This window comes from Thermothielavioides terrestris, chromosome 2 (genome assembly GCF_000226115.1).
Source record: "Thermothielavioides terrestris NRRL 8126 chromosome 2, complete sequence".
Classification (NCBI taxonomy): domain Eukaryota; kingdom Fungi; phylum Ascomycota; class Sordariomycetes; order Sordariales; family Chaetomiaceae; genus Thermothielavioides; species Thermothielavioides terrestris.
The window spans coordinates 9,106,566-9,132,240 of NC_016458.1; the positions used below are offsets into that span (position 1 = coordinate 9,106,566).

Sequence of the window (25,675 nt, forward strand, 5' to 3'; positions counted from 1 at the left end):
GCTTATATAGTTTAATTAGAACCTAGGACTAGAATACTATTATATAGCTAATCAAGTGTTATAATACCTTTATCAAATAAAGTTCTAGGCCCTTTAGCTAGGAGGAGGAGATATCCTAATTATAGTTAGCGATACTAGCTTCGTCGACAATAGTATCGATTGTAAGAGCTTATAAGGTTATACTATTATCCTATTTAGAAGGCTAATCGCCTAGTAAGCTAGTAAATAGGATATAGTAACTATATCGACTATAGAAGTAGAGTTGTTAGTACTTATATAGGTAGTAAAAGAAGGTATATTCCTTTAACGCTTATTAGAGATATTAAAGATCTATCTAAATAATAAGATCCTATCGATCTAATACAATAATAAATAGACAATCTAGCTAATTAACGCTAAGATGCCTATACTATAGACGAAGCTAAAATATATCGATATTTATAACTACTAGCTATATTAAGAAGCCTAGAATAAGAAAGTTAATATAGATTATATACCTTTAAACTAGATATTAGCCAATAGCCTAACAAAGGTACTAGAACTAGAGTTCTATAGGAAGTTTATAGAAATACTTAATCTAGTAGATATCTAGGCCTTTATTAAGATCTATATCTACTAAGGGGTATAGAAGGAAGAAATATAGGGCTAGAAGAAGGCTTTAACTAAATAGAGGGTTTAGTTTACAATATAATATATAAGATTAAGAAGGGTAGGTATATAAGACTTAGTAGATTAGAGCGATAGTAGAAGGATCTCAATACTATAGAATTATTAGATTAGGAAGGACATAGTATTAGGAATAGCTTTATAGATTACTAGATTTGGTAGATTAGAGCCGGAGGCTCGACCTAGAGAGGTATATTAGAACTAGCCTAGCCTAGGGTAGCGGGCCAGCCTACCGAGATTAGGATCTACCGGCTTGATGCCCAACTGCCGCCCAAGACTAGGCTCCTAATCAGGAGAACTCTCCTATAATACAACATCCTCAACACCACGATTGATCCCAGTTATATACATTGCTTATATTGTGATAGCTTCATCTTCCTGAGCCTATATAGCGGTTCCAACAAGTGGACTCATCATCAGGGGTGAGTCCCGTTGCCGTGCTGCCGTCGTCCAGTCCCAATAACCCGGCGTCAGACTGTTGGAGCGTACCCGCCTGCAGCAACCTTAAACCCGACCCTAAACTGGTCAGCATCCCCGAGGCAGTTTGGGTCCTAGAAGACGGCCGCCGGCATGGTTTCCTCCAAGACTTACACGCTCAACAACGGCGTCAAAATCCCCGCCATCGGATTCGGCACCTTTGCCAACGAGGGCGCCAAGGGGGAGACATACGCTGCCGTGTCCAAGGCGCTCGAGGTCGGCTACCGCCATCTCGACTGCGCGTGGTTCTACCGCAACGAGGACGAGGTGGGCGACGCGCTGCGCGACTTCCTCGCCAAGAACCCGACGGTGAAGCGCGAGGACATCTTCATCTGCACCAAGGTCTGGAACCACCTGCACGAGCCCGAGGACGTCAAGTGGAGTCTGCAGGACTCGTGCGCCAAGCTGCGCGTCGACTACGTCGACCTCTTCCTGGTGCACTGGCCGATCGCGGCCGAGAGGAACGACGACCGCACGGTCAAGATCGGGCCCGACGGCAAGTATGTCATCAACAAGGAGTTGACGGAGAACCCGGAGCCGACGTGGCGGGCGATGGAGGAGCTGGCCGACAGCGGCAAGGCGCGGGCCATCGGCGTGTCCAACTGGACGATCGCGGGCCTGGAGCAGCTGCTCTCGTTCGCGCGCATCAAGCCGGCCGTCAACCAGATAGAGATCCACCCGTTCCTGCCCAACACGGAGCTGGTCCAGTTCTGCTTCGATCACCAGATCATGCCGGCCGCCTACTCGCCGCTGGGGTCGCAGAACCAGGTGCCGTCGACGGGCGAGCGCGTGCGCGAGAACCCCACGCTCAACGAGGTGGCCAAGCGCAGCGGGCACAACCTCGCCCAGGTGCTGCTCGCCTGGGGGCTGCGCCGCGGCTACGTCGTGCTGCCCAAGAGCTCGACGCCCAGCCGCATCGAGAGCAACTTCCAGGTGCCTGAGCTGTCCGACGTCGACTTCAACGCCATCGAGGACGTCGCCCGCGGCCGCCACGTCCGCTTCGTCGACATGAAGGACACGTTTGGCTGGAACGTATGGCCACAGGAAGAATAGGAGACTAGGGGACTAGGAGTCATTTGTAATCAGCCCCCAAATCATATGCCTGTCCGTCGGGGCAATACTTACATCGCGGAGCTCCGGTCCAGCGTGTTTCGGAGACTTTTCCGTTTCTGATCTTGGATCTTGGGATCCGTCATTCAGCTCGGCCTGCCAGTCTGATTGATTAATAAGTAGACGCGACCAACCCCCTGGGTCACCAACGTGGACCTGCCGGGGTCCAAGCAGCAGATACAACGGCGGCGCTGTTATCGCGAGCATTCTTTACACTAAACGACCATAGCGCGCCAGGATTACGCCATTGCAGTGTGATCCTCCTGGGACACACCCGCAGCCTCCTTCATTGGTCAGCAGCCTCTCTGGCCCCCGACATATTGCACCGCCATCCCGTTGGAGGAATCGCGGCCCCGTTTCCCCCCGCTTCTTGTTGATGCTGTCTTAGTAATGCAGTGTTGCTTGGTCCTTCGACGTGGCAGAGAGAAGGAGCATAAGTAGTCTCGAACGAGTGCGTCCGCTGCAGATGAGGCTGCTCAAATTGGACCGTGTGCTCCGTCGGTGACTTGCGTGCATCCCGCATCTTGCCTTCACTACCAGAATGGTCAAAATCGCCGTTGCCGGCCCCGGCCGTGAGTTTGCTCACTGTTCATGACAGACTCGGGCGTTCAGCACTGACACAACTTGGCCTGACGGTAGAGGTCGCCCATGAAATCATAGACGGTCTGGTTGCCACAGGAAAACACGACATCCTCTTGCTGGCGCGGAAGGTATGAACAAGCACCGCTTGTCAGCTCCAGTCTTTGCACTCAAAAACTCCCCCATACATATCCGCTGACCTCGGCCAGGATGCTACCCCTGAGCAGCTCATCCCGGGTACCACCTGGGTCAAGGTTGACTACGAAGACCGCAAAGGCCTTGTGAAGACTCTCGAAGGGGTGCACACCGTTCTGTCATTCATCGCGGCCCATCTGGACACGGACAACAAGTCCCAGAAGGCGCTGATCGACGCCGCCATCGAGGCTGGGGTCAAGCGGATTGCCCCCAGCGAGTGGGCAGGGTAAGCCAGTTAGATACCGGTGCATAGTCTGCTAGATCGGAGACCAGCCTGACCAGGCGAAAGAAGGGCGCTGATCGCTGAGGACGCCGCAGCTCTGATCTCACCGATCTCGATTGGTACAACAACAAGCTCGAGATTCGCAAGTACTTGGAGGAGAAGAACAGGGAGAAGAAAGTGATCGAGTACACCCTCTTCCAGCCCGGCTGGTTCCTCAACTACATCGTCGGCAGCCGGAAGACGACCAAGCACATCCCGACCGCTGCGGTGCCCGCCGTTTTGGTCGATCACGAGCGCCTGCGGGCCCGGGTCGCGGGCGACCCGAACAACAGAATCAGCTACACGGCGATCCACGACCTGGTCAACATCGTGGTGAAGGCGATCGACTACGAGGGCGAGTGGCCCAGGGTCGGCGGCATCAACGGCAACACCGTGTCCATTGCCGAAGAGATCGCCATTGGCGAGAAGGTCAGGGGTACGTACCGAAACTGCATAATCAACCCTTACTTGACACATGAAACTAGGTAGCGGGCCGAAACTTGCTGACCTGGACCACCCGCAGGCAAACCGTATCAGGTCGAAACACTCGACGTCGAGGAGGTCAAGGCGGGTGTTCTGAAGACGTCATGGCTGCCCACCTTGGACCACTTCCCTGTGTCGGAGGCCGAGAGGGAAGTGTATGCCAAGCTGTTGCTGCGCGGCATCCTTCTTAACGTGGCCAACGGGACCGCTCCCGTCTCGGACGAGTGGAACCGCATCTTTCCTGACTACAAGTTCACCACGGTTGAGGAGATCTTGACCGAGCAGCTTGGCAAGGCGTGAGCTAGAGAGATAGCCGCAGGCTCATCGTTTGACGGCGGGTTTGCTAGAGTTTGGAACACATATTCAACTCCACCGGCGAAGGTACCGCGTAGCTTCTCGACCTACGGGGTTGCCATTGAATCCTCCAAGAGCACCCGTCGCACACACTGCGCCCCTTCAACCCACCCGGTTGTTTCCACAAGTAGTTACCTCATATCATCTCGTTCCAACTCTGAATCTGGCACCAGTTTCAGTGGTTCGCAACCCTCGAAGCAATCTCACGGCGGCTACCCTTGGAACACTTTCCGGATGAGCTTCTCGACCGCGGCACTCGCAACACCGCAGCCCACGACAATCCAAGCCCATTTGTCGTAGACCCGGCTCGCATCCAGCCAGAACGTGTTCCTGTCGCGGCGGCAGGAACCAAACTCGATCTTCCTCGCCACGTCCGCGGCGCTGCACCGCCGCGCCTGCGACTCCTCGCTCTCCTTGCCACCGCCCACGCAGCGCAGGGGGACATAATTCGTCAGCGGCCCCAGCAGCGCGATCGGCGGGAGCATGCCGTTGGCGTAGAGGAACAAGGGAAACGACAGATGCACGAGGACGTCGCCCAGGTAGCTGCCATCGGCGTCAGCTGTCTCAGCCCGGTTTGCACTGGGAAGCTCGACAAGCCCAGAAGAAGGAGCTGCCTTACTTTGGATGCCGGACGATCCCCATACCCCTTCTCTGCACATCTTCCCCTGGCTTTCGGCTCTCTTCTTGAACTCTGCCAGCTGCCAGTCCGCCAACACCTCGAGCGCAAATCCGGCACTGAACAACCCCACCGCCGCGGCCTGGCCCAGCTCGCGGTACCCAGCCCCAATCACCAGCAGCGCCCCCTCCTCCGCCGGGCCAAACCCAACTGCTCCTGCTGGTGGTGGTGGTGGGGGGGGGGGGGGGGGGGGGGAGACGGGTGATGCGACCGCTCAGTCAAAGGTCAACAGCCCGGGCGGACTGGACTTATGGTTGCATTCCCACCAGAATGCAAGGAGGTATGAAACGGTTACGGGTGGCTCCTGACCACTCTCAATGACTCCCTACGAGAGTGCTGAGATTAACTCTGTAGTTACTGGCATCGCGAATCTTCTTCAGCTCTTTATGGCAGCCTGGCTGGCAAGCAGGCTCCCAGCAACAGTGAGCGACAGCACTGGGGAGATAATGTATGACATCTGTTAATGCTCGTTAGCCAGCATTCAGAGTAAGAGCGCCCGGGTCTAGCTGACCGTCAGAAGCCTCAAAATATGCACTTCATCGTCCTTCGAACCCTCGGCGACCTGCACCAGGGTGATCAACTTCATGGCGCTGGGACCGGCAGGCATCATCATGAGGCAGAACCAGAGGATGGGATCCGAGCCGAGCATGCCGGTCCTGGTGGCCAGCACGTAGACGCAGCCGATGGAGAGGGCGGGCCAGGCGATGAAGCGCACGAGCAGGATGTAGAGTACTGTGCCCCACGGCATGCTCACGATGCTCTCGTGGTTGCGCACGGCCTCCTTGGTCGCGCAGCAGAGGGTGACGCCGGCGACGACGACGGGCAGCGAGACGAAGAGGCCGCCGACCGTCTTGAGGGACGCGGTCAGCCAGGCGGTGAAGATGCCGCCGTCGTCGGAGCTGTTGAAGAAGACCCGGTGCAAGACGGGAACCAGGCCGATGATGGCGCCGACGATGGCGCCGAGCAGCGGCGCGTTGAAAAAGTCGGTGACGAAGAGCAGCCACCACTTGGTCCGCGGCGACAGGTGGTACCATCGCTGACGGGGCACGAACCATGAGCGTCGACGGTCCGGCTTCGGCGCCAGCTGCTGGGGGTCCCTCGGACGAGTGCCAAAGAAAGAGTTCCTTCTGGAGGGGGCCGGCGAGGGGAATGAGTTGGGCAGCTGGGAGCTGAGGAGTCGAGTCTGCTCGTTGGCTGCTTCGACGTCCGGCGTTGGGGTGTGATTGTTCTCCTGGGCATGGCCATTGACGGCCTTGTCTTCCTCTTCCTCTTCCGGCTCTGGAGCGTGCTCGGAGTCGATGAGGCGCGGACCCACGGCGAAGGTGATGCAGTTGGAGACGGTGGAGAAGACGAGGAAGTAGGACTTGGCCCGCTCGATGGCGTCCTTGGTGCTCTCGTCGGCGACTATCAGCGGGCCTAGGATGCCGGTGTCCTCGAGGGCCGTCACGAGGAGCAGCGGGTAGCTTGTTGTGTTGTTGATCAGGATGGCCACCGTGGTCCAATCGGGCATGCCCAGGCCAAGGTGACCCAGGATGCCGGCCGAGAATGAGACGACATGGCAGACGACGGCCCAGGCAAGAATCACGAGGTAGCGGCCGGCGCTCTCCCCGTGGAGTTCAGATCCGACCTTGGTGATGAGGAGGGCCGGTAGGAATATGCGGACGCATATTTTGGAAATGGGCTTGGTGTTGGCGCGGTCGATCAGCCTCGAGTGCGCCGCGATGCAGCCGTAGAACATGACGAGAAGCACCGAGAGGCTGGCTTGGATGGCCGCCAGGAAGGACTGAAGGAGGCCTGCAGACGCCATGGTGAAGGAGCATTTGCCTCAGCCTAACTTTCGATCTTCACGATTGAGGACTATAAGTCGTAAACTGGTGTCTGGATGAGGGCCAAGGCGCGGTCGGCTAAGGGCGGGAGATGTTGCAGAGGGTGCTTCTCGAATGATGGAGATGTTACAGTCGGGATGTCAGACGGTCGCAGTAGCGATGGGGTTGTTGATGTTCATGATGCCTCCTCTGCCTGCGCTCTTGAGAATGCTCATTCCGGAATGGAAAACGCAGCTCAAATCGAAGGACGGCACACAAACAGTTCCTGATTTGGTTGTGGACTGCTGCGATGACGTCGAGAAAACCGGGGCCATCGATATCGCCACCCCTGCGCCAAACTTTCTCTCTGCCCAAAGGAATCTGAGCTATGGCATCTTGGAGCTACCCTCAATACAGGCGGCACCGTGAGTTGTCCCTCATTGCTGGAAAACAGAATAACCCTCACTACGACCCTCACCCGCCGCTCAACAGCAGTTCAGTCGAATGTACTCCGTCTGGGACAATGTGTGACGATACACCCAGCAGTGCCTGCCCGTAGGCCACTCAACTCGCAAGTCCATGAGATCCAGACATATCTCGGGCGCTGCGGCGCCGGCATGGTCTCAACAACCGTCCGGAGTACAGCCGCATCGTCAAGCCCCATACATTTCTTTCACTACATCCACCAGTTCCGTCTTTCCGTACTTGATACGCCCCGTAGGCTGCGGATCCTCGTACAAAATGCCGCCCTCCAGATAGCTCGCATTCATCTCCGCAAACTGCTGGGCAATCCGAGGCGGGAACACAGCGCTATAGAACTCGGCGAGCCCGGCCTTGGGGATCTGCCGGATCTCGACGCTCTTGCCCGACACCTCCTCGAGCGCCTTTTGCACGTCCACGGAGGTGCATGCTCGCGGCCCGTGCAGCTCGAAAACGTAGGGCGTGGATGGAAGCGGTGTGCCTGTCCCGAGGAGCTCCGAGGCGCAGGCTGAGCCGATGTCTCGGACGGCGATCTGAGCGGACTGTCAGTCAAAAAGGTTCCGCCCTCCAGTTTCTGGAACAATGGAGACACACCATCGGCAGGGAATTGTCCAGCGGTGTCAGGGTGGTGAAGAAGAAGCCGGCGTCCCGGACCGTCTCAACCGCCGGGGCCCAGTTCTCCATGAAGTAGCTGCACCGGACGAAGACGACCTCGGGCGCGGCATCCTTGAGGACCGCCTCGGCCTCGTGGTTCGTCAGGATCTCGCCCTAGTAGATTTGGATAGTGAGCCCTCCTCTCTCCTGCCCCAACAAGTGAGCCTGAACCAGCTTGAAGACCTGGGAAAAGACCCACAGTGCCGTGGTCATACTGCGCGCCCACGCTGGACAGCAGGACCAGCCTCTTGACCGACGCAGCCTTCTGGACCGCCGCCTTGACGTTTTCGGACACGAGCCGGGCGTGCGCGACGATGTCCCTCTCCTCCACGTACAGCGGCGGAGTGATGTTGAGGACGGCGTCGGAGCCGGAGAGGTCGAGCGAAGATGCTTCCTCGACGCTGCCCTGCACGGCCTCGAAGCGGGGGTGCGACTTGAACTCGGCCGGCACTTTGGCCAGGTCGCGGTAGACTCCCCTGACGGTGGGGTTGCGGGCGTCGGCGAGCAGGCTCCGGATGGTGGCCTGCCCGGTCTTGGGGGAGGCGGGGACAACGGTGATGTGCATGTTTACCAGGTGAGATTAATTGCGAATATGTGTAGGAGAAGTGGTTGGGTGTCGGCGCGAAATTGCTCTTGATGTTTGGTTTGTCGATGCCTGTGGTGAAGTTACAGCAGCAGAGGATGGATGATGTCCAAAGAGTTTTAATTTTTTATGCTCCATCTGGCATCCTCGATGCTGATCAGGTCCACGTCATTGGCATGCGACTTCGGTCTGTCGTTCACAAGGCTTACGACCAGATGGCGCTGCCAAGCTCGTTACATGCCTCGAAGAGTCAATTCAAGCATCCACTTTCTCTTATTCCGTGCAGAGCCACACATGGTTGCTGGGGAGAACGCGTGGATGGCGGGCCAACTTGGATATCTGGGCCGCATGTTGAGTAATCGGCAGCAAACGGGCATTCGTCGTCCATGACGAAAGCGCGTTGAAAGGCAGCGTGTCTGGGTGGGATGGACAACCATTGAACACGAGCAGCCAAGACGGACGAGCAGTCAGACGGAACAACTCCAGTCCAGAACATCACACCGTTCTGAATCTTTGACCCCACACTGCCAATTCCAGCTGCCTGTGCTCAGTTTCAAAGCCGAGAAAGACCCTCTTCACCGACGGCAGCCGCTCGGCCTCGGCGTTAGTCCATGGGGCCACTTGCATGAAGTTGGGCAGCCATTTCCGGCCGCGGGCTGGCTCTTGCTCGAGGACGAATGCAGCACAACAACACCATCACTGTCGCCATGTCAACGAAGTGACATTCGCGCTCCACGGCTTCGGATCCGGCGCGGCACAGCGAATGTTCCCCCCCGACGTGACGCAAGTCGTCTCCGGGAGAAGCGTGCGCACTTCTCCGCTGAAAGTGATCCTGATGTCCCGAAATGCCAGTCAGCGCTCGCCTTTAATTACTCTCGGCCATCACAAACCACTCGATTGCACCTCCCAGGTAGATGGATGTCGAGACAAGTAAAGCAGGGTAGGCACTTGGCAGGCGAAGTAAAACAAAGAAAAACTCACGGGCTGTGCGCATCCAGATCGGCACACTGCCACTGCACCTGGAGACCCAAAAACCGGCTGGGCATATCATAGCGGAACGAGCAATTCGTCGGCGCCAGCGTCGGGTCACCCACCGAGGTGATGTTGCACGGATACCACGGCAGGGCCGCGGCCGACGAGTTCGCCGGCGCCGAGCCGTTGGAGGAGCGCACGCCGTCGGTGGCGATGTAGGCGGCGTTGCCGGTCGGCTGGCCGCTCGTCTGCAGCTCCATGGCGAAGCTGACCGTCTCGACGTCGCTGTGGTTGGTCGTGGTGTTGGACGCGAAGTTGTCGAGCCACCAGGCCGGCGACAGCATCGAGGCGACCGTGCAGCTGTCGGTGGTCGGCAGCGGGTCGTCGAGCGAGTACGGCTGCAGCAGCGTGTGCGATGTCACGTTGCCCGGGAACGCGCCGCTGGTGCCGCCCGTGCAGAAGGTCGTGCCGCCCTCGAAGGTCTGGCAGTCGAGTGTCAGGTTGGTGGTGCCGGTTGCGGTGATGGCGAAGCTGAGGCATCAGGGGGCTTGCTTTAGCGGCCGGCCATGAGCTGGTGGGCGAGTGAGCCGAAGGGTGGGGGCAGAGCTTACGGCTGAGAGGGATCTTGGTCGTCACAGAACCAAGTCTGGTTGACCGTGAGGGCAAACGTGCTGGGTTCAAACAACACCACAGTCCCGACTTGGTATCTGGCTGGGCGCTGGTAGACGGTTTGGCCCTGGCACGCCAACGGCTGAGGCCCAGCAGCAGCCGTGAGGACCCCCCCGCAGGAGGCGGTGTAGCCGAGGTGGTCATTGGTGACGATGACGAAGGCGTTGCCCCCTTGGATCTTTCCCGTGCCATTTTGGAGGTTGAGCTGGGTGGCCTCCACTTCCCAAGCAGGCGTCCTCGAGTCGGCGGTGCAGCCTTTGGTGTCGTGTCCCGTAGGCCCGCTGACGTACGCCGGGGTGATCTTGACAGGAGAGAGCAGTTCGGCCTTGACGAGCAACGGTTTTGTGGATTTGCATGTGGTTCCCGAACTTGGATCAGTCGAGCAGCTGATCGGGACAGAGCTGTTGCCGATTGCGGTGAAGTTCATCCTGCGATCGAACTCAGCCATGGAACAGACAAGCTATGGGAGCGCGGGAGCAAGAGAGCTAATCAAGAATCTAGCAGACATACGGCTTGCCCGGCACATCGCTGCACGCCCAGGTCTCGTTGAAGAAGAAGTAGGCCGTGTAATTGCTGGCCTGGAAAGCAGCAACGAACGGCAGGTCCGAATTTGTCCGGTTCTGCGCGGAGCAGCTTTGCCATCCTCCTGGCGCGGTTGCATTGCTCGAGGCCTGGCATCTCAGCTGCAACGAGGTGTTGGTGGCCCGATTGAGCGCCTGAAAGGCAGCGACAGTGGAGTTGCCCAGCGTCTGCGATGCATAGTTCTCGACAAGCCAGCTCGGCGTGGTGAAGGAGTTGGTGGTGCATCCTGCCAGGACGAAGAGACGATTACCGATTGCTGGGGCAAAAACCGCTGTCAAGAGGGCGGCCGAAGCGACACGAGCCATTGCTTGCTTGATTAGCGCGGCACCAGCAGGCAAGCTCCGTGCATCACCACAAACAGAGATCCCGAGGAAAAGAACCCGGCTGTGATCCCAACAACGGCCAAGGGCATGTTGAACCTTTGTGTAGATGCGAGATCGGCCGTTTAGATGCCGACCCCGCAGCGCAAAGGGAGCAACATATGAACCCAATTCCGGCTGTAATAAACGCTGCTTGTGCATGCTCCGTCAACGAACAGTCTTCGGCAGTTAGGCTGATCACAGCCCTCGCGGAGTCCAAAACACCTTGTCAACCCGGAAACTGGGTCCTGACGTGCAGCTGCGCGGTTCAAGATAACGCTATGCATCGGTAGAGATCACTGCGGTTGTGTTCTAGAATGCTTTCAAGCTCGGGTCACGCCACGGAAATCTTCACCAAGATTTATTGTCTGCTGCAGAGTAGTGTAGGGCTCCATGAATGAGCAGCGAAATTGGCTTATCAGCAGATCCCGTCTTGAACCTCCTCAATCAATCCTCCCAATACTCCGGTCCTCCAGCAAAAGCCCTGTCCTCCATGCCACCATCCTTTACCCCTTCCTCCATGATCTATCAAGCCCGCCTGGTCGAAGTCTTTGCCTCTGGTGTTGTCTTTCTCCGAGCCGCTAAGAACGATCCAAGTGCGAAGAACGACCCCAATCGCTTCTTTGATTCAGTTGCAGGGTAGGTCGGGTGGGAGGCTCGCTGGAGGCTGACATCTGGGCAGCCCAGCTGCAGCCTCCTGGACGCCGTTCCATTCTCGTTGTTTTCAGGTTGAGCATGGCATCGTCCTCTGAGGTGCACTCCCCGGCATCTGAGAAGTCGCAGCAAAACCAGCATCCCCAGAACCATTGATGTTCGGGGCGGTAGAAACAGCGCCCACACTGAAGTTGAGGGGACCGCCGGCCGTCAAGCTTTTGTCATCCGGCCCCGGGCTCCGCCCCAATCGCCGGGTGGAGGGGTGATTGAGGGCAGCGAGAGTCACGAGGCGGGAAGATGCTTGCTGTGAGTCGAAACCAGTCAGCTGGATGGATCAAACCGCGTTGTTTGCTCTCCTTGTCGGAGGGGATCAGACTTACAACCAGTGGATCGACGCCATCACTGTCTTCCGACCTGCCCCAGGATAGGCGAACGCGTGAGTTCCCAATTGGGTAACCCTGCATTTGAAGGTGTCCTCTTGGATGGGCTCGCCCGGGTGCACCTTGCAGCGGGTGTGGGTCAGGCTGGTGGCGGCCGAGCGGTCCTTGTAGATGTGGAGGCGCAAGTCGGTGCCCGGGGCCGAGGGCGACACGCGGCGCGGCTTGAGGTAGGCCTTCCAGACCTCGCGGTAGATGAGCCGGCGGAGTTCGAGCGGCAGTCTGCCGAAGAAGAAAGAGAGGGACTGGGCATCTACGTTCGATAGGAGCTCAGCCGTGGGGATGGTAGCGATCTGTTTGCCCTTGTCGACCCGCCTTGCCGTCAAGTCGTTGACTGGGACACCCATAGCTCGCCCTCGCCAGCCGTAGCTAGCGAGGGGCCAGGGTGCCCCAGGAAAGATGAACGCGGGAGCTACCGATCTGTTGTCGTGTCCTTGACTGTTGAGTTCAAGACGGATGTCGGCGCGCTGACGATCCAAGTCGTGCGGGACGGTATGGAGTGTGCACTCCGCTATTATTCTGCGACCGACCCCAGGACAGGCGGACGCGAGAATTTCCAATTGGGTACCCTTGCATTTGATTAATCGCCTTGCCGTCGAGTCCTTGGCTGGGACACCCAGAGCTCGCCCTCGCCAGCTGTGGCTAGCGAGGGGCCAGGGTGCCCCAGGAGAGTCGAACGCGCGAGTTTCCGATCTGTTGTTGTGTCCTTGACTGTGCCGAGTTCAAGACGGATGTCGGCGCGCTGACGATCCAAGTTGTGCGGAACGGTATGGAGTGTGCACTCCACTGTGCTCGGCTGCCTCTGGCCAATGCCTTCTCGATTTCTTCCCTGGCACCTTTGGACCCGAATGAGCGCCATTTGTTGCGCTCGTAATTGAAACTCTTATCCTCGTCCTGAGGTTTGGGCTTGGCAGGAGGTCAGCATCCTGGGGTCACGCGGTGGGAGGGACTTGTTCCCAATCGGAAACGAGTTATGCCTCCATCACTTACAAATTCGCGGTCAATTTCCCAGGGCCTCACAGGCTCAGGTTCAGGGATCGGCGTCTGGGAAAGAGGTGTGAGCCTTTTGTTCACCGAGGCGAGGCAATGCTCTGTGAGCAAGGAAAGACATACCTCGGTGAGAGTCGTCTTTGTTCGGGTTGTGGCCGATCTGTTTGACGGTGTCTATGCCCTTGGACAGATGGGACACCCAATAGCTCAGCCTCGCCAGCCGTAGCCAGCGAGGGGCCAGGGTGCCCCAGGACAGTCGAACGCGAGAGTTACCGATCGATCGGGCAACCTTGTATCTGATTGATGAAAGTCCGCCGACGAACACGGTTGTGTTGTTCGGATCAGTGAATTGATTCATCGGCGCAATGTGCTGGGGTCTTGCTATCGTGTCCTTGGCTAGGTATGTCGAGTTCGAGGCGGATGTCGGCGTGCTGCCGGAATGATCCAAATCGTGCGGGACGGTATGGAGTGTGCACTCCGCTATTGTTTTGCGAGCGACCCCAAGAGGGCTGAACGCGACGGTGGCCCTCTGGTACAGAAATCGTTTAGACTGCGGACGATTACTGGTGACTGACCAACCAAAAGGACTTCTTACCTCTCAACAATCTCACAACAGCCTGTGTCCCAACAGCTCACCCTCACCGGCCGAAGCCGGCGAGGGGCCGGGGCAACAGACTAACGACGTTGCTCCCGGTTTGGGGTCGCCCTTCTCTGTTGGATGCCCGCGAGGGCAGCCCCGACGACTGTGGGCAAAGCTCAGGTCAGCTTCTGCTCCTTCCTAGATGGAATGGCAGATGAAGACGGGAGGGAAGAGATGAGGCAAAGAGGAAATACTGGAAGAAAACAATAGGAAAAAAAAAAAAAAAGGCAACTTACCCCGCCACTTCAGCTCAGAGATGATGGCGTCGAACCACCGCTCTTCATCGCTACCGTGATTGGCGAGGAACCAACCTCGCAAAGCCTCTCCGTACAGTCGGCCCCAGTCACAGCCCGACTGCAACAAATGGTTGACCAGATGGTGCGCCTGGACTGCTACCGGGACAAACGGCACGAATTCTAGTGTAGAAAATGTCAGCAGTGTATCGTACGAATCGGTCAGGAGTGTTGGAGGGCAGACGGCTGGGTGGAAGTCACTTACGGTCGGCGAAGTCGAGAACGTTGCGGCGACTGGAGCAGAACAGCCAAGGTTAGCGACAAGAAAGAAAGAGAAGCCAAGAGGAAAGGCAGCCAAGAGGGAAGCGAGGAGGGAAGCGAAGAGGGAAGCCAAGTAGTGGACTCACGACATTGTTGTTCTTGTTTTCAGAAAAGATCGAGAAAGGCTTGTTTGGTGGTGATCGATCTTGTGTGTTGGAGGAGGAAGAGGAGGAAAATTAGGTAGGGCAAGGAAGTATTTATACCTGTGGGTGCTGAGCCCTGAGATCGCTTCAAAACAAAACTTTCTGCCAGCAAGAAGGCAGGAGCTCGGGCCTACGCGTGCCTGGGGGAAAACATCTCCTGGGGGAACGACTTTTCCCCCAGACAACTAACTTTGGGCTCAGACGAGAGAAAGTGGAGGCCGATTTTCATACCAGATGGTGCCAACACGTCTAGAGACAGACAGATGCCGATCCGAAACTCTGATCAGCTTCAGTAAGACTACCCCTTTTCTTGTTTGTCTTGTGGTCAGCGATGGTTGTTGTCCTGTCGTCTGGGAGTCAGTTCCTGAACAGCTAACTTGAACAACCAAGTTGGAATGAGCAGTCACAGTGGCAACCAAGAGAGTGTCCGCAATGGCAACACATTCTACTCCAGGCTTTCCTCATTCGCTTGATTAGGAAGAAGCATCTCGAATCAACCAAGTTCAACACAACGTACCCGGGCCTCCCCGGACCACGCGAAGGCTTGAGGCAGTTTCAAGACATGCTCGATTTGCAACCAGCATGGTTCCTTCAGCGCTCTGGAGCACGTTACCAGCTTACCGGCCTGGGATGAACAAGATTGTTGTGCTGGTTGCCCCGCGATTGTCCTGAACACAATCTACTCGAGTGTCGACAGTTGGACCAGGGCACTGGAGATTCAAAGACGGCACTGGTATCAACATCGAAGAGGTAGCGTGCATACTGGAGTTGGATTCTTCCTCTAGTCAATTGTCTGAAGAGACAACAGGTTCTCCTCTGTGCAAAGCAGATCGCTAACCTCGACAAAGGCTACCCTCAACACCAAAGAGCTTTTCTCCATGTTTGACGAGAAGAAGTCGCCTGCCAAAGTGCTGAACAGCACAGTCACAAGCACCAGAATCAAGCAAGCAAGCAGATTCGGGAAGAAACTGTTCCAAGGAACAACAACTCTTCTGTGCCAAGAAGCGAGTGGATTCTGTTGTTCGGATAACAGGGGCTTGGGGGAAAGGGACTTGGCTCCCTAAAGGACATCGAGACGACCAGACTTGCCAGACCAGAGAGCAACAGGACCATGTTGATAAGCACAACAAACATACGGAGAAGGGCACAATAACAGCCTAGTCTTTCCTGATAACTTCGTCTCAGCGGCGTCCTGTCGAGCCAGCCATCACGCTGGGATTGTGGGGCTGAAGTTCGTGAGCAAATGGCATGGCCACCTCCAACAAGACCGGTATCCTCAGCTTGTATCTTTTGGCCATGATGAGTGTCAAACTCGACTCAGACGTTCCCGGTTGCCATGACGTCCGGCGCCGAGCCCAGTCGGAGCCGGGGTATTGGGTCAGGCCCGGCCCATCGGGCCGGATCGCTGGGATGATCAGGACCCGCTTGCCCCGGATATTCGGGAACCCAGCTATGTCCAGCCCAACCGGCGCCCTCTCATCCATAGTCTTCCTTCCAGTAGTAGTGTACACAGGTCAACACCACGATTGAACGTATTGCCGTTGAGTGTTCAAATCGCGAGAGCTTCCATTGATCGCTTGCGCACAGTGGTTCCAGCAGGCCCCTGAAATGTGCGCCAGTCCCTGACCACAAACTAATTTCGAGGGAGTTGTCCAGGTGGAGCTTTCGTCGAAAACCCTTCCAGCCCTGGACCCTCTGTTCTTCCCATCACCTCCTTTGTGATATCGTGCTGATCAGCTGGATAAGCGTCCAAGCAGCCGTGTATTCGTCGTCTAAATCGCGGCAGAACGGGTTAAGATCGGGGATAGGGGTCTTTGAGTGATCTGAGCCCACGGCCTCCTGGATAATCACAGGTATGGTTAGCATATCCAGTGGAATGGAATGATTGTTGGCTCACTGTGTGTGGATGTGCCACTGTCGTTGTTCTTGAGCCCTGTCGGGCACGGGCTCATTGCGGCCTAGGGCACCTTGTGCATTGAAAGACCAGCCGCGAACCTAAGTTCGCAGGCTAACTGTTGCGGCGAGTTGCGGTGATTGCTGTCCCAGTGGGATCTGCAGCGAACGCATGGCGCGTGCGGTGACGCGTGACGCGTGCTGCGTTTGGCGTTAGTTTTGCGTTCACACTTAGGTAGCAGAAGTGATCCCAAGTGTGGCGCGAATCAATCGGTGTCCACAGCAGGTCAATCTAACTGTTCCCTTGCCAACTTGTGCTTTTCCTGGGACGGAATGCACAAAGAGGCTGAAGCAACACAACACCTGACTACCTACGTGACGCTTCACCCGACAATCATTCGCAGCATGATTGAGCCCGTCTTCGTCCATTGCAGATCGTCTACAGCAAAAGGAGGAGTAACAGAGTGACCGGAAGAGGGGAGAAGCAGCAAAGTACAGGCAAGTAAGGCTTAGATCGGGCACCAGCTGTGGTCTACAGGCTGACAGACACATACGCCACAGTGTCACCCGCCCGCACACTCTTGTTGCAAAGACGTGGACAATAGCGACAATAGCACCGGGAAGATCATTCGACAGGACTGCGATATGTATGACCGAGTGTTGTGCTTAACGTACAATCTACAGCGGACTCTGGTCCGCACGGCACCCACAGACGCCCAAAACGCCACTACAATCTCGGACTTCCCCGAGAACATTCCCTACTCAGAGTTAACCCAGCGACACCTGATGGCCATTACCAGTTCCGTGGCTAGCCGGCATACAAATACCCCATCCGGCACAGGTGCACTTTTACACGATTCTATGCGGGGCTTGTTCTCATCCGAACAGCTCTCCCGCTCGCGGCTTGTGATGGTGGCAGGGCAACAACAGAAAGGAGGACAATCCAGATGCAGCCAAGGGATTCATATCTCGTATTGAGACGGGGAGAAATCCGGGATGATGCGCTTCTGGAAGCTGGCTGATTTTATGAAGGCGCATGCTTGACAGCACAATCCAGCAGGCGGCAAGCAGAGACAGCCTATGCAAAGAGATGTCACGCTGGCCGTCGCTCTCCCCGCCATCACCTCCGCGGACTATGCGCCTGGCCCCAGATTGAGTTTCTTCTGCCACACATTATCCTTCCCTCCGTCCGTCTTGCGGAGCTGACACCGAACCACATTCTTCTGGGCGACCAGGAGGAGGGAGAGCCACGTTGTTGGTCAACCAAGCGAAGCAAGCTAACAGCAGCGCAGATCTTGCCCCTCATCCGGGTCCAGGAAAGGCAAAGCAGCGGCTCAAGATGGTGTGGGCAGCGATGCAGTTCATCACCCTGACGACACTGTTTTCCGGGTCTCGTTTACACCGTTCCATTGCATAACGTCACTGCCAAGAGCCTGGCATCGTCGAGACGAATCAGCGAGGTGTGGCGCACCCAGATACGAGTTTCGGCTTGCCATTTTGGTGTTGTGCCGGCCAATGGCTGGTGCCGCTACCCCGCCTTGATCCCTTCGAGATTGTAGTTCTTTGTGTTGTCACTTGGTAAGCGGCCCGGAAGTTCCACCGGGCCAAGAGCCAAGAGGACTCGAGTTGGCCGGTGCGGACTGATGCTGGGTTGAAGCAAGCATGGATGGAGAATAAGACCCCCAGTCGCCCTTGGGGTCAAGGGACAACAGCTTGCTGAACACTTCCTCCAAACACAGTCGTTACGCTCCGCACCATTTGCCACTCGTTCATGGCCAATATGCGCTCGCTTGCAGTCCTCGTTGCTCTTGGAGCTGTTGTGTAAGCCAGACTCGGAAGTAGTTTGTTGAATGTCTCACCTCCTGTCCATGCTGATCAGCCTCGCACAGCATTGCCCCGGTCGCGGGGAATGAAACAGCGTTCCACCACTCGCACACGCTGACGGGGCCTCCCAGCCATCCAACTGGCTGTCCAACCGTCACTTTGACTGCCGATGTGTGCACCACCTGTCGCTACCCTCTGTGCCTGGTCCTCAGCACGGCCACCCAGCATTGCGGCTGCCCCGAAACGCCCGCGACTGTGTACAGGTCCTTCCCCTGCCACGAGAACTGCTCGGGTCTTGGCTGCGGGACGTCGTGGAGCATCGTGACCGCGACCGGTTGCCACACGTCCACCACGACCAGCTCCTCGACCTCTTGCTCAACCTCGACCACCTCCACAGCCACCCACAGCCATAGCCACAGCCATAACCACACCCACACCAGCACCAGCAGCTGCCCCAATACCACCACCACCACAACCTCTTCCTCCTCCTCAACCACGCCCTGCACCAACTCAACCACCACCACCGAGACCGAAACCACGACCACAACCGTGACAACCTGCCCAGAGACCTCGACCTCGACCTCAAGCTCCAGCTCAAGCCCGTCCGCCCCTCCCCCTCCGCCTCCCGAGACGTCGTCGCCGACTGAGACGGCCCCCGGTGGGAGCAACCCGCCGCCGCCGCCGCCGCCGGGTACCACCTCTACGCCGACGACCCCGCCCTCCTCGCCGGGCTTGCCGCCGCCTGTTAGTAGCGTGGCTACGGCGGGGGCGGCGCAGAGGGCGAGGCCTTGGCTGGTTTGGTAAGTAGGGAGGTTGCTTTGGTTTACTCTGGGATATTGTCCTTCTTGTGAGTCGGCGTTGAGAGTGATGGGTTGGATGGGATTGGTTGGGCAATTGGGGGTCAGGCAGTGGGTAATGCAGTCGAGGTGTATTTGATTGTCTAATCCCTTCCCTGAGCTGAGGCTGGGTAGCATGTTGAGGAGGAACAGTGCTGAATTTGACTCATGGGGAAATTGACCAGCAATCCGGGTACCTAATTGACGATGTTATGGCCTCTCCACCAACTAGCAAGTGTGCCTGAATTCGCATTAAACTGAACAGCAGCCCGAGTGTTACCCCGTCCTCCAAGTCGATCTGCTTAGCATGAAAATACGGCTCACTTCCTCGCCATGAGCTTTGCAGTAACCGACGACGGCCAGGGACTGGTTATATCCAGGCCAAAGACGCCTCAGGCCGGGCCTACCTTCATTTTTGCATCTGGCTACTTCGTCGTCCTCGATATCTGGCATCCCTTGATCATAGGTAAGGCTGCGCTCGCAGTTCCCCTGTGCCCTCCAGCTGTACGACAACCGCAGGCAGCCACACACCCGCCTCTGAATTGAGCACTCTGAGCTAGGTGCTGCAATCCACCCCCGTGGACCCCTGTAAGCACGCGCTGCGGCTTGTGAGTGGACCTGCAGCATCCACTTTTACCCGCTGACGGCCCCGCCCGAATCCTTCCCGCATCTCACATCTCCTCCGATAAACGACCAGAACCTTCTGCAAACATTCAACTCAAGCACCATCGGCCTGCAACTTCACCTCTCGGACCCTTGGATTCTCTCCACGCTTGACACCTACGGGCTAAGAACGCAGAAGCTAAAGAAAATGGCCTCCGCAGCCGCCCTCACGCGCTACAAGCTCGTGTACCACGTCCCGCCGGCGGCGCTGGAGGCGACCAAGGCGGCCATCTTCGCCACCGGCGCGGGCCGCTACCCGGGGGCGGGCAACTACACCGAGTGCTGCTTCACGGTGCTCGGCACCGGCCAGTTCCGCCCCGGCGACGCCGCCAACCCGCACATCGGCAAGGTTGGCCAGCTGGAGCACGTCGAGGAGGCCAGGGTCGAGACGCTCTGCGTTGGCGAGGAGACGGCGCGCAAGGCGGTTGCTGCGCTGAAGAAGTGCGTTAATTTTTATTTATTTATTTACTTGATGGGCTTGTCGTTCTGGTTTCTTGCACGGCGCGTGGGGTGGTGGTTGGTGGTAGAGCGGCTGACCTAACTTACCCTGGCACAGAGCGCATCCATACGAGGAGCCTGCGTACGAGGTCTACAAGCTCGAGGACTTTTGAGGGCTGCATTTCCCATCAACGTCTTCACATGGTGATGATGATGATGTCTTAGAAAGCTCTTCCGGGTTTCTGTTATTTGCTTCATGGACACACAGATTCTCAGGCGGAACCCGCGTTTCAATATTCTTTGTTGACTCGGATGCAATGTGTCTCAATGAGTGCGCTGAGCTGATTCCACCGTCTCGCTCAGGCCCCGGCAGCCGCTGCTCGTTCGCAGGCGCTTTGAAGTCGGTCTGCATCTCAATCGCGTGCAAGGGGATCTCGTCCACGCTCGGGCTTTCCGTCTCCCTTTCCAGACCGACTCGTCACTGTATAGCCACCGCTGTGATGCGGCCGCTGGTCGGCATCGACCGTGCCGTTCTCTGTCCCGCTCAAGCTAGGCTGGTTGTCCGGCAAGCGGTAGAACGTCTCCGCGCTGCCCTTCGTGGTCGGCTTCTGCAGCTCCACTTCGGTCTGGCGAGCGTCTAGGTGGAGTCCGTGTTGCTGTACAAGAAGAGGACCGTGAAGCTGTCGGCGGAGGCGAAGACGACGCTTAACGGTCGTCAAAACAGGCGTCTGAGATGCGATGTAGTGGAAGACGCCGAGACGCTGGGGATATACTCACGCAAACTGGAACCGAACCGAGGATAGCCGCGAACTAACGGCACCGGCAGCTTCCCCCGATGGGCAATCCCCCTGTTACACAACAGTTAGCGGGACGGCCGTTCCCGAATCGGCGTTGCTACCCCACGTGTTGGGCTCCTCGACCGGGATCTACCCCTTGTCTTCATCCCCTGCTTCTCCTCCTGCGCAGGACAATCACCCCTCACCACCGCGCCACACATCACCGGCATCCCACCTGACAAGAAGATCGCCCAAACAATCTCTCCCCGCGCCCCTTGAGCTCCAAGTCAACTAACTCTTCAGTCCCCGAGCATGGCAGCCACCACGACCGTCGAGGTTCCTCACCTCGGCGGCATCACCGTCGGGTACGCGCTCTCCGGTGGCGCGTACGACCCGGCGAAGCCGACCTGCGTGCTGATCAACTCGATGTGCACGACCGTGTCGCTCTACCGGGCGCAGTTCGCCGACGCGGCGCTCACGGACGTGCTCAACCTGCTCGCCATCGAGCCGCTCGGCCACGGCGCCACGCGCTGCGCCACCGAGCACTTCACCTACTGGGACTCGGCCGTTATGGCGCTGCAGGTGCTCGACAAGCTAGGGATTGACAAGGCGTTCGCGCTCGGGACGAGCCAGGGCGGCTGGATCGTCGCGCGCATGGCGCTGCTGGCCCCGCACCGCATCCAGGGGCTCGTGCTGCTCGGCACGTCGATGGACTACGAGTCGGCCGACTCGCGGAGCAAGGGGTGCTGGGACCCCAAGACGCTGCTGACGCCCTTCTACGACAAGTGGTGCAGCCGCACGCCGACGCCGGACTTCGTGGTGGACGACGTCTGGTGCGGCATGGTGGGCAGCATCGGCTTCGGGTCTAGCGGCACGCCCGAGCTGCTCCAGTTCTGGACGGAGACGCTCAAGGGCGTGTATCGGGGCGACGAGGGGAGGAAGAAGCTCAAGGTGGCGCTGGCCTGTCTGCTGGACCGGGATGGGCTCTTGCGCCGGCTCCGCGATATTACCTGCCCAGTGTACTGGCTCCAGGTGCGTCATCCTTGCGACACGAGGACCTTACTTGACCTCAGCCTTTTCTGGTGCTGACGATGGCTTGCAGGGTACTGAAGACGTCCCTTTTGGCACCAAAGTCCCGGTGGAACAGATCAAGTTGTTCACAGCGTCGCCGGAGGCCACGCTCACTTTCGTGGAAGGCGGCGGACACTACCTGAACGCGACCAACCCGAAGGAGGTTGCGGCTGCGTTGCTTCAGTTGGTGAAGAAGTACCAGAGCTAAAATGGGCTCAGACAATGTCGAACATAACTAGAGCAATCCTCAGGACGTCAAACCAAGCGCGTGACGCTGCCGTGTCTCCCTCTACCCTGTACCCACTGAGAGAGACCACGAACTGACTGTACATAGGAACTGCAGGGCAGAACCGACAACCTGATAGGCCCATGAGAGGATTGTCGCCTCATTGCCAAAGTTGCAACTGCCGTCGTGAATGTCGGTCCTGGAGGCCATCCTCTACTCCCTTCCAGTTCCATTCCCGAAAGCAGTTGTCTGGGAGCACCCGTGCCTTCTACGGATGGCTATACGGAGGAATAACCGCGACAGCGTTCCATGTAGTGGAGAACCAGAAGCCGCATGAATCCCAATGCCGGTTCATCGTCGGTTCCATGGAAACTCGAGAACTCCCCTCGTCTCCAAATTTGGGTTAAGGGACATGTTGAAGCAACGAGGTTCCCTGATCACCAACTTGAAATCGAGGGAATTATCCACACTGCTATCCTTTGGCTTGTCAATTCTTCAAAAAAACTCGAAAGTTTTGAAACTGGCTTTGAATGCCAACCTAGTTCTCGGGGCTCCTTTGTCTCGTTTGCTAAACTGGGTGTAATGGTAAGCCGGCAAGGACTCACGCAGGTCAGAGATCAGGCCGCGCGCCAAATGCTAGTCAGATCCTGGAAATCGAATGGTTATTCCCAGACTAGCCCTAGTGGCAGCGCAACAGTTCATAACCCCAAGAAGAGGCTTGAATTGGAGATGTTTCGGCGACGACAGTGGCTGCCGAGCAATGCGGAGAAGGGGGCCCGGGAGCGGGACTCAGAGCACCGCCGCGGGGTAAAACCGACACCGATGGCCGGCTCAGCGTTTCCGGCACCTTGCTCCATCACTTTTAAGACGATAGGTTCGTCTCTCACTACAGGATCGGCACGTCTCCATATCCGATGTTCGCTGCACCTTGTGGATAGCAATATGTCGTTCGCAGAAGAAGCCAAGTCGGACGTGCCGACCCTCCCTGGGACACACTCGGGCATCCCCCCGTTCCTTCTCGAGAAGGCCCGCCGGGCAAAGGCAGGCATCTTTGAGGGACGCACAAAACCGCAGAAGGAGCGGCAGAGATTGCCAGTGGTGCCTCAGGGCATCGAGAGAGACGACTTCCTCAAGGCCTTGGCCGAGCTGAAGGAACTGCTTGGAGATGGAAACGTCGAGATCAACGACAAGCCTCTCCGAGATGGGTGGTAGGTTTAAGCTTTATGGCTCAAAGATTTTTGGTACGCTCAGTTGCTAACACCTGGACAGGTACATGGAACGTAAGCGGCGCAGAAATGCTTTCCCCTGGGAGGGAACTGGGGCACGCATGTCTGACTCTAAGCTCCCCAGACCCCAACACGCACGACATGATGACAATCCTCGACGAGGAGGAATTTGTTGCCTCGGCGGTCGTCTATCCGGGCAGCACCGAGGAAGTGCAGCAGGTCGTACTGTGGGCCAACAAGCACCGCGTGCCCATCTTCCCCATCTCGATGGGCCGGAACCGTACATGCCACCCCCCCTCCTGCCTTCCGGTCTCAGAAAAACCACGATGCTGACCCCCACAACAGTCGGATACGGCGGCGCGGCGCCGCGCGTCCGCGGCTCCGTGACAGTCGACCTCGGCAGGCGCATGAACAAAATCCTCGACATCAACGCCGAGGACTACACATGCCTCGTCGAGCCGGGCGTGTCGTTCTACGCGCTGTATGAGGCGCTCAAGGAGCGCGGCCTGGAGGAGCACATGTGGATCGACACGCCCGACCTCGGCGGCGGGTCGGTGATCGGCAACACGGTCGACCGAGGGGTCGGCTACACGCCGTACGGCGACCACTGGGCCTGCCACTCCGGCTTGGAGGTCGTGCTGCCCACGGGAGAGGTCATCCGGACGGGCATGGGCGCGCTGCCAAACAATAACACGTGGCAGGCGTTTCCGTACGGGTTCGGGCCGTATTCCGAGTGAGTGGCCTGTCGGAAGCGGCTGAGTTGTGGGATCTGAGTGGACTGACATGACGGGGGTGCAGTGGCATCTTCTCGCAGTCTAATTTTGGGATAGTCACCAAGATGGGCATGACACTGATGCCGAACCCTGGAGGTTACGAGTCTTTCGTAAGTTGTCCCTTGCCTTTCTATCCCTTCGTATCGAGAAACAGAATTCCTAACTCCTCACAGATGTACACATTCCCCAATGACGATGATCTCGCGCAGTTGGTTCGTCTTCAGTCCTCCTCCACCTCCCAACACCCACCACCGGCAACCTGACACTAACAGCAACGCCCAGATCGACATCATCCGCCCGCTCCGGATCTCCAACATCCTCGAGAACGTCGCCCAAGTGCGCCACGTCACCCAATACATCGCCGCCTCCGGCCACCCGCGCAGCAAGTTCTACACGGGGCCGGGCCCGGTCCCGCAGGACGTCATCCGCGCGGCGGCGGCGGAGACGCCGGTGGGCGACCACGCGTGGGCGTACTACGGGATGGCGTACGGGCCGGCGCACATCCGGGCGCACAAGCTGGCGCTGATCGACCGCGAGTTCCGGCGGATCCCGGGGGCGCGGCGGATCGACCCGGCCACGCTGCCGGCGGACGAGTACTTCTGGTCGCGCGACCGGGTGGCGCGCGGCGTGCCCGACATCCACGAGCTGCGCTGGGTCAACTGGGCGCCCAACGGGGCGCACATCGCCTTCAGCCCCGTCAGCCCGATCCGCGGCGCCGACGCCCGCCGCCTGTTCGCCCTCGGCCGCCGCCTCCACGACAAGTACGGCATCGACTTCTTCCCGGCCTTCTGCGTCGGCCTCAGGGAGATGCACCTGATCGTGGAGATCGTGTTCGACCGCGACGATGCGGCGAACAAGGCGGCCGCGCTGGCCTGCCTGCGCGATCTGGTCGACGAGGCCGCCCGCGAGGGCTACGGCGAGTACCGGACGCACCTGGTGCTGATGGACCAGGTGGCTGGAACGTACTCCTGGAACGATGGCGCGCTGATGAAGTTCAACGAGCGGTTGAAGGACGCGCTGGATCCCAACGGCATCTTGGCGCCGGGCCGGTGCGGCATCTGGCCCAGGCGCTACCGGGGAAGAGGCTGGGAGATGACGAGGGAGAGCGGTGAAAGGTCCGAGGGGAACGGTGTCGAGCCTGCCTAAGGGCTGTTGTATGCACGTCCGGATGAGGGAGATACACTGATTCAATAGTGTGATTCTCTTGCATGACGACTAGTTATGGTAGCAATGAAACATGCGTATGAGCCGGCTGTGTTTGCTACTTGTCGTCCATGCGCTTCGCCAGTTTCCACTTCAGTATCCGGCACAGACGAGGACTTCAACACTGATGCCGTGAGGCAGGATCGAAGTCGAACACAAGCAAGAATCGATTGTGAGCAAGGTACAAGTAGTTCAGTCACATGTCAGACAACCCTCAGGCCTCGGGTCAAGTGGCCTTCGATCGTGGTCTAGAATATCAAGTCAGGTCTCAGGTCCTACAATCCGACTCCCATCTTCTCTGTGGTGTGAGACTTGCAGATACCCCCGAGGAGCGTGTAACCACGAGTGTCTTTCCTTGTACCACCATGAACAAGGCTTGGACGTCTTGCGGAAGGGAGGGCTTGTCCATCCAGGGGGCAAAC

General features: G+C 57.8%; 11 protein-coding genes across 11 annotated transcripts; 6 read left to right on the top strand and 5 right to left on the bottom strand.

Moving 5' to 3' along the window:
- Nucleotides 1–1,236: 1,236 nt before the first annotated feature.
- On the top strand, nucleotides 1,237–2,196 carry THITE_2129200 (uncharacterized protein; the record flags this gene model as incomplete). The annotated part of the gene is made up of 1 exon (XM_003653559.1): nucleotides 1,237–2,196. The coding sequence occupies one exon, from the start codon at nucleotides 1,237–1,239 to the stop codon at nucleotides 2,194–2,196; it is 960 nt and encodes a 319-aa protein (XP_003653607.1).
- Nucleotides 2,197–2,794: 598 nt separating this feature from the next.
- On the top strand, nucleotides 2,795–4,072 carry THITE_109942 (uncharacterized protein; the record flags this gene model as incomplete). The annotated part of the gene is made up of 5 exons (XM_003653560.1): nucleotides 2,795–2,825; nucleotides 2,866–2,963; nucleotides 3,042–3,253; nucleotides 3,346–3,725; nucleotides 3,813–4,072. The coding sequence occupies 5 exons, from the start codon at nucleotides 2,795–2,797 to the stop codon at nucleotides 4,070–4,072; spliced, it is 981 nt and encodes a 326-aa protein (XP_003653608.1).
- A 1,106-nt stretch (nucleotides 4,073–5,178) lies between these two features.
- THITE_118274 (uncharacterized protein) lies at nucleotides 5,179–6,942 on the bottom strand (the record flags this gene model as incomplete). The annotated part of the gene is made up of 3 exons (XM_003653561.1): nucleotides 5,179–5,259; nucleotides 5,314–6,596; nucleotides 6,885–6,942. The coding sequence occupies 3 exons, from the start codon at nucleotides 6,940–6,942 to the stop codon at nucleotides 5,179–5,181; spliced, it is 1,422 nt and encodes a 473-aa protein (XP_003653609.1).
- THITE_2116172 (uncharacterized protein) lies at nucleotides 6,865–8,593 on the bottom strand. Its single transcript, XM_003653562.1, has 3 exons — nucleotides 7,941–8,593; nucleotides 7,682–7,855; nucleotides 6,865–7,620 (listed from the first exon to the last, which is right to left on the bottom strand). Exons 1-3 carry the CDS (start codon nucleotides 8,304–8,306, stop codon nucleotides 7,261–7,263), a joined length of 900 nt encoding a protein of 299 aa, XP_003653610.1. The 5' UTR covers nucleotides 8,307–8,593; the 3' UTR covers nucleotides 6,865–7,260.
- Nucleotides 8,594–9,020: 427 nt separating this feature from the next.
- On the bottom strand, nucleotides 9,021–10,852 carry THITE_2144687 (uncharacterized protein; the record flags this gene model as incomplete). The annotated part of the gene is made up of 4 exons (XM_003653563.1): nucleotides 9,021–9,156; nucleotides 9,306–9,827; nucleotides 9,908–10,393; nucleotides 10,476–10,852. 4 exons carry the CDS (start codon nucleotides 10,850–10,852, stop codon nucleotides 9,021–9,023), a joined length of 1,521 nt encoding a protein of 506 aa, XP_003653611.1.
- Nucleotides 10,853–11,842: 990 nt separating this feature from the next.
- THITE_2088765 (uncharacterized protein) lies at nucleotides 11,843–12,344 on the bottom strand (the record flags this gene model as incomplete). The annotated part of the gene is made up of 2 exons (XM_003653564.1): nucleotides 11,843–11,864; nucleotides 11,941–12,344. 2 exons carry the CDS (start codon nucleotides 12,342–12,344, stop codon nucleotides 11,843–11,845), a joined length of 426 nt encoding a protein of 141 aa, XP_003653612.1.
- A 683-nt stretch (nucleotides 12,345–13,027) lies between these two features.
- On the bottom strand, nucleotides 13,028–13,345 carry THITE_151206 (uncharacterized protein; the record flags this gene model as incomplete). Its single annotated transcript, XM_003653565.1, has 2 exons — nucleotides 13,028–13,041; nucleotides 13,111–13,345. The coding sequence occupies 2 exons, from the start codon at nucleotides 13,343–13,345 to the stop codon at nucleotides 13,028–13,030; spliced, it is 249 nt and encodes an 82-aa protein (XP_003653613.1).
- A 4,580-nt stretch (nucleotides 13,346–17,925) lies between these two features.
- On the top strand, nucleotides 17,926–19,103 carry THITE_132424 (uncharacterized protein). The gene is made up of 2 exons (XM_003653566.1): nucleotides 17,926–18,038; nucleotides 18,107–19,103. The coding sequence occupies exons 1-2, from the start codon at nucleotides 17,989–17,991 to the stop codon at nucleotides 18,843–18,845; spliced, it is 789 nt and encodes a 262-aa protein (XP_003653614.1). The 5' UTR covers nucleotides 17,926–17,988; the 3' UTR covers nucleotides 18,846–19,103.
- A 350-nt stretch (nucleotides 19,104–19,453) lies between these two features.
- Nucleotides 19,454–20,590, top strand: THITE_2116177 (uncharacterized protein). Its single transcript, XM_003653567.1, has 2 exons — nucleotides 19,454–19,981; nucleotides 20,097–20,590. The coding sequence occupies exons 1-2, from the start codon at nucleotides 19,689–19,691 to the stop codon at nucleotides 20,149–20,151; spliced, it is 348 nt and encodes a 115-aa protein (XP_003653615.1). The 5' UTR covers nucleotides 19,454–19,688; the 3' UTR covers nucleotides 20,152–20,590.
- A 357-nt stretch (nucleotides 20,591–20,947) lies between these two features.
- On the top strand, nucleotides 20,948–22,285 carry THITE_2116178 (uncharacterized protein). The gene is made up of 2 exons (XM_003653568.1): nucleotides 20,948–21,786; nucleotides 21,857–22,285. The coding sequence occupies exons 1-2, from the start codon at nucleotides 21,067–21,069 to the stop codon at nucleotides 22,031–22,033; spliced, it is 897 nt and encodes a 298-aa protein (XP_003653616.1). The 5' UTR covers nucleotides 20,948–21,066; the 3' UTR covers nucleotides 22,034–22,285.
- A 708-nt stretch (nucleotides 22,286–22,993) lies between these two features.
- On the top strand, nucleotides 22,994–25,196 carry THITE_2043743 (uncharacterized protein; the record flags this gene model as incomplete). The annotated part of the gene is made up of 7 exons (XM_003653569.1): nucleotides 22,994–23,259; nucleotides 23,321–23,331; nucleotides 23,402–23,557; nucleotides 23,623–24,010; nucleotides 24,076–24,160; nucleotides 24,224–24,262; nucleotides 24,333–25,196. 7 exons carry the CDS (start codon nucleotides 22,994–22,996, stop codon nucleotides 25,194–25,196), a joined length of 1,809 nt encoding a protein of 602 aa, XP_003653617.1.
- Between the last annotated feature and the right edge of the window lie 479 nt (nucleotides 25,197–25,675).

Bases quoted from the DNA above. Each gene is read 5' to 3' on its own strand.
- THITE_2116172 (XM_003653562.1), bottom strand. From the start codon at position 8,306: ATGCACATCACCGTTGTCCCCGCCTCCCCCAAGACCGGGCAGGCCACC. The intron at 7,856-7,940 runs GTGGGTCTTTTC...CAAATCTACTAG, and splicing joins CGCAGTATGACCACGGCACT to GGCGAGATCCTGACGAACCA. The intron at 7,621-7,681 runs GTGTGTCTCCAT...CAGTCCGCTCAG, and splicing joins TGGACAATTCCCTGCCGATG to ATCGCCGTCCGAGACATCGG.
- THITE_132424 (XM_003653566.1), top strand. From the start codon at position 17,989: ATGGCCAATATGCGCTCGCTTGCAGTCCTCGTTGCTCTTGGAGCTGTT. The intron at 18,039-18,106 runs GTAAGCCAGACT...AGCCTCGCACAG, and splicing joins GTTGCTCTTGGAGCTGTTGT to CATTGCCCCGGTCGCGGGGA.
- THITE_2116177 (XM_003653567.1), top strand. From the start codon at position 19,689: ATGGCCTCCGCAGCCGCCCTCACGCGCTACAAGCTCGTGTACCACGTC. The intron at 19,982-20,096 runs GTGCGTTAATTT...ACCCTGGCACAG, and splicing joins GCGGTTGCTGCGCTGAAGAA to AGCGCATCCATACGAGGAGC.
- THITE_2116178 (XM_003653568.1), top strand. From the start codon at position 21,067: ATGGCAGCCACCACGACCGTCGAGGTTCCTCACCTCGGCGGCATCACC. The intron at 21,787-21,856 runs GTGCGTCATCCT...GATGGCTTGCAG, and splicing joins GCCCAGTGTACTGGCTCCAG to GGTACTGAAGACGTCCCTTT.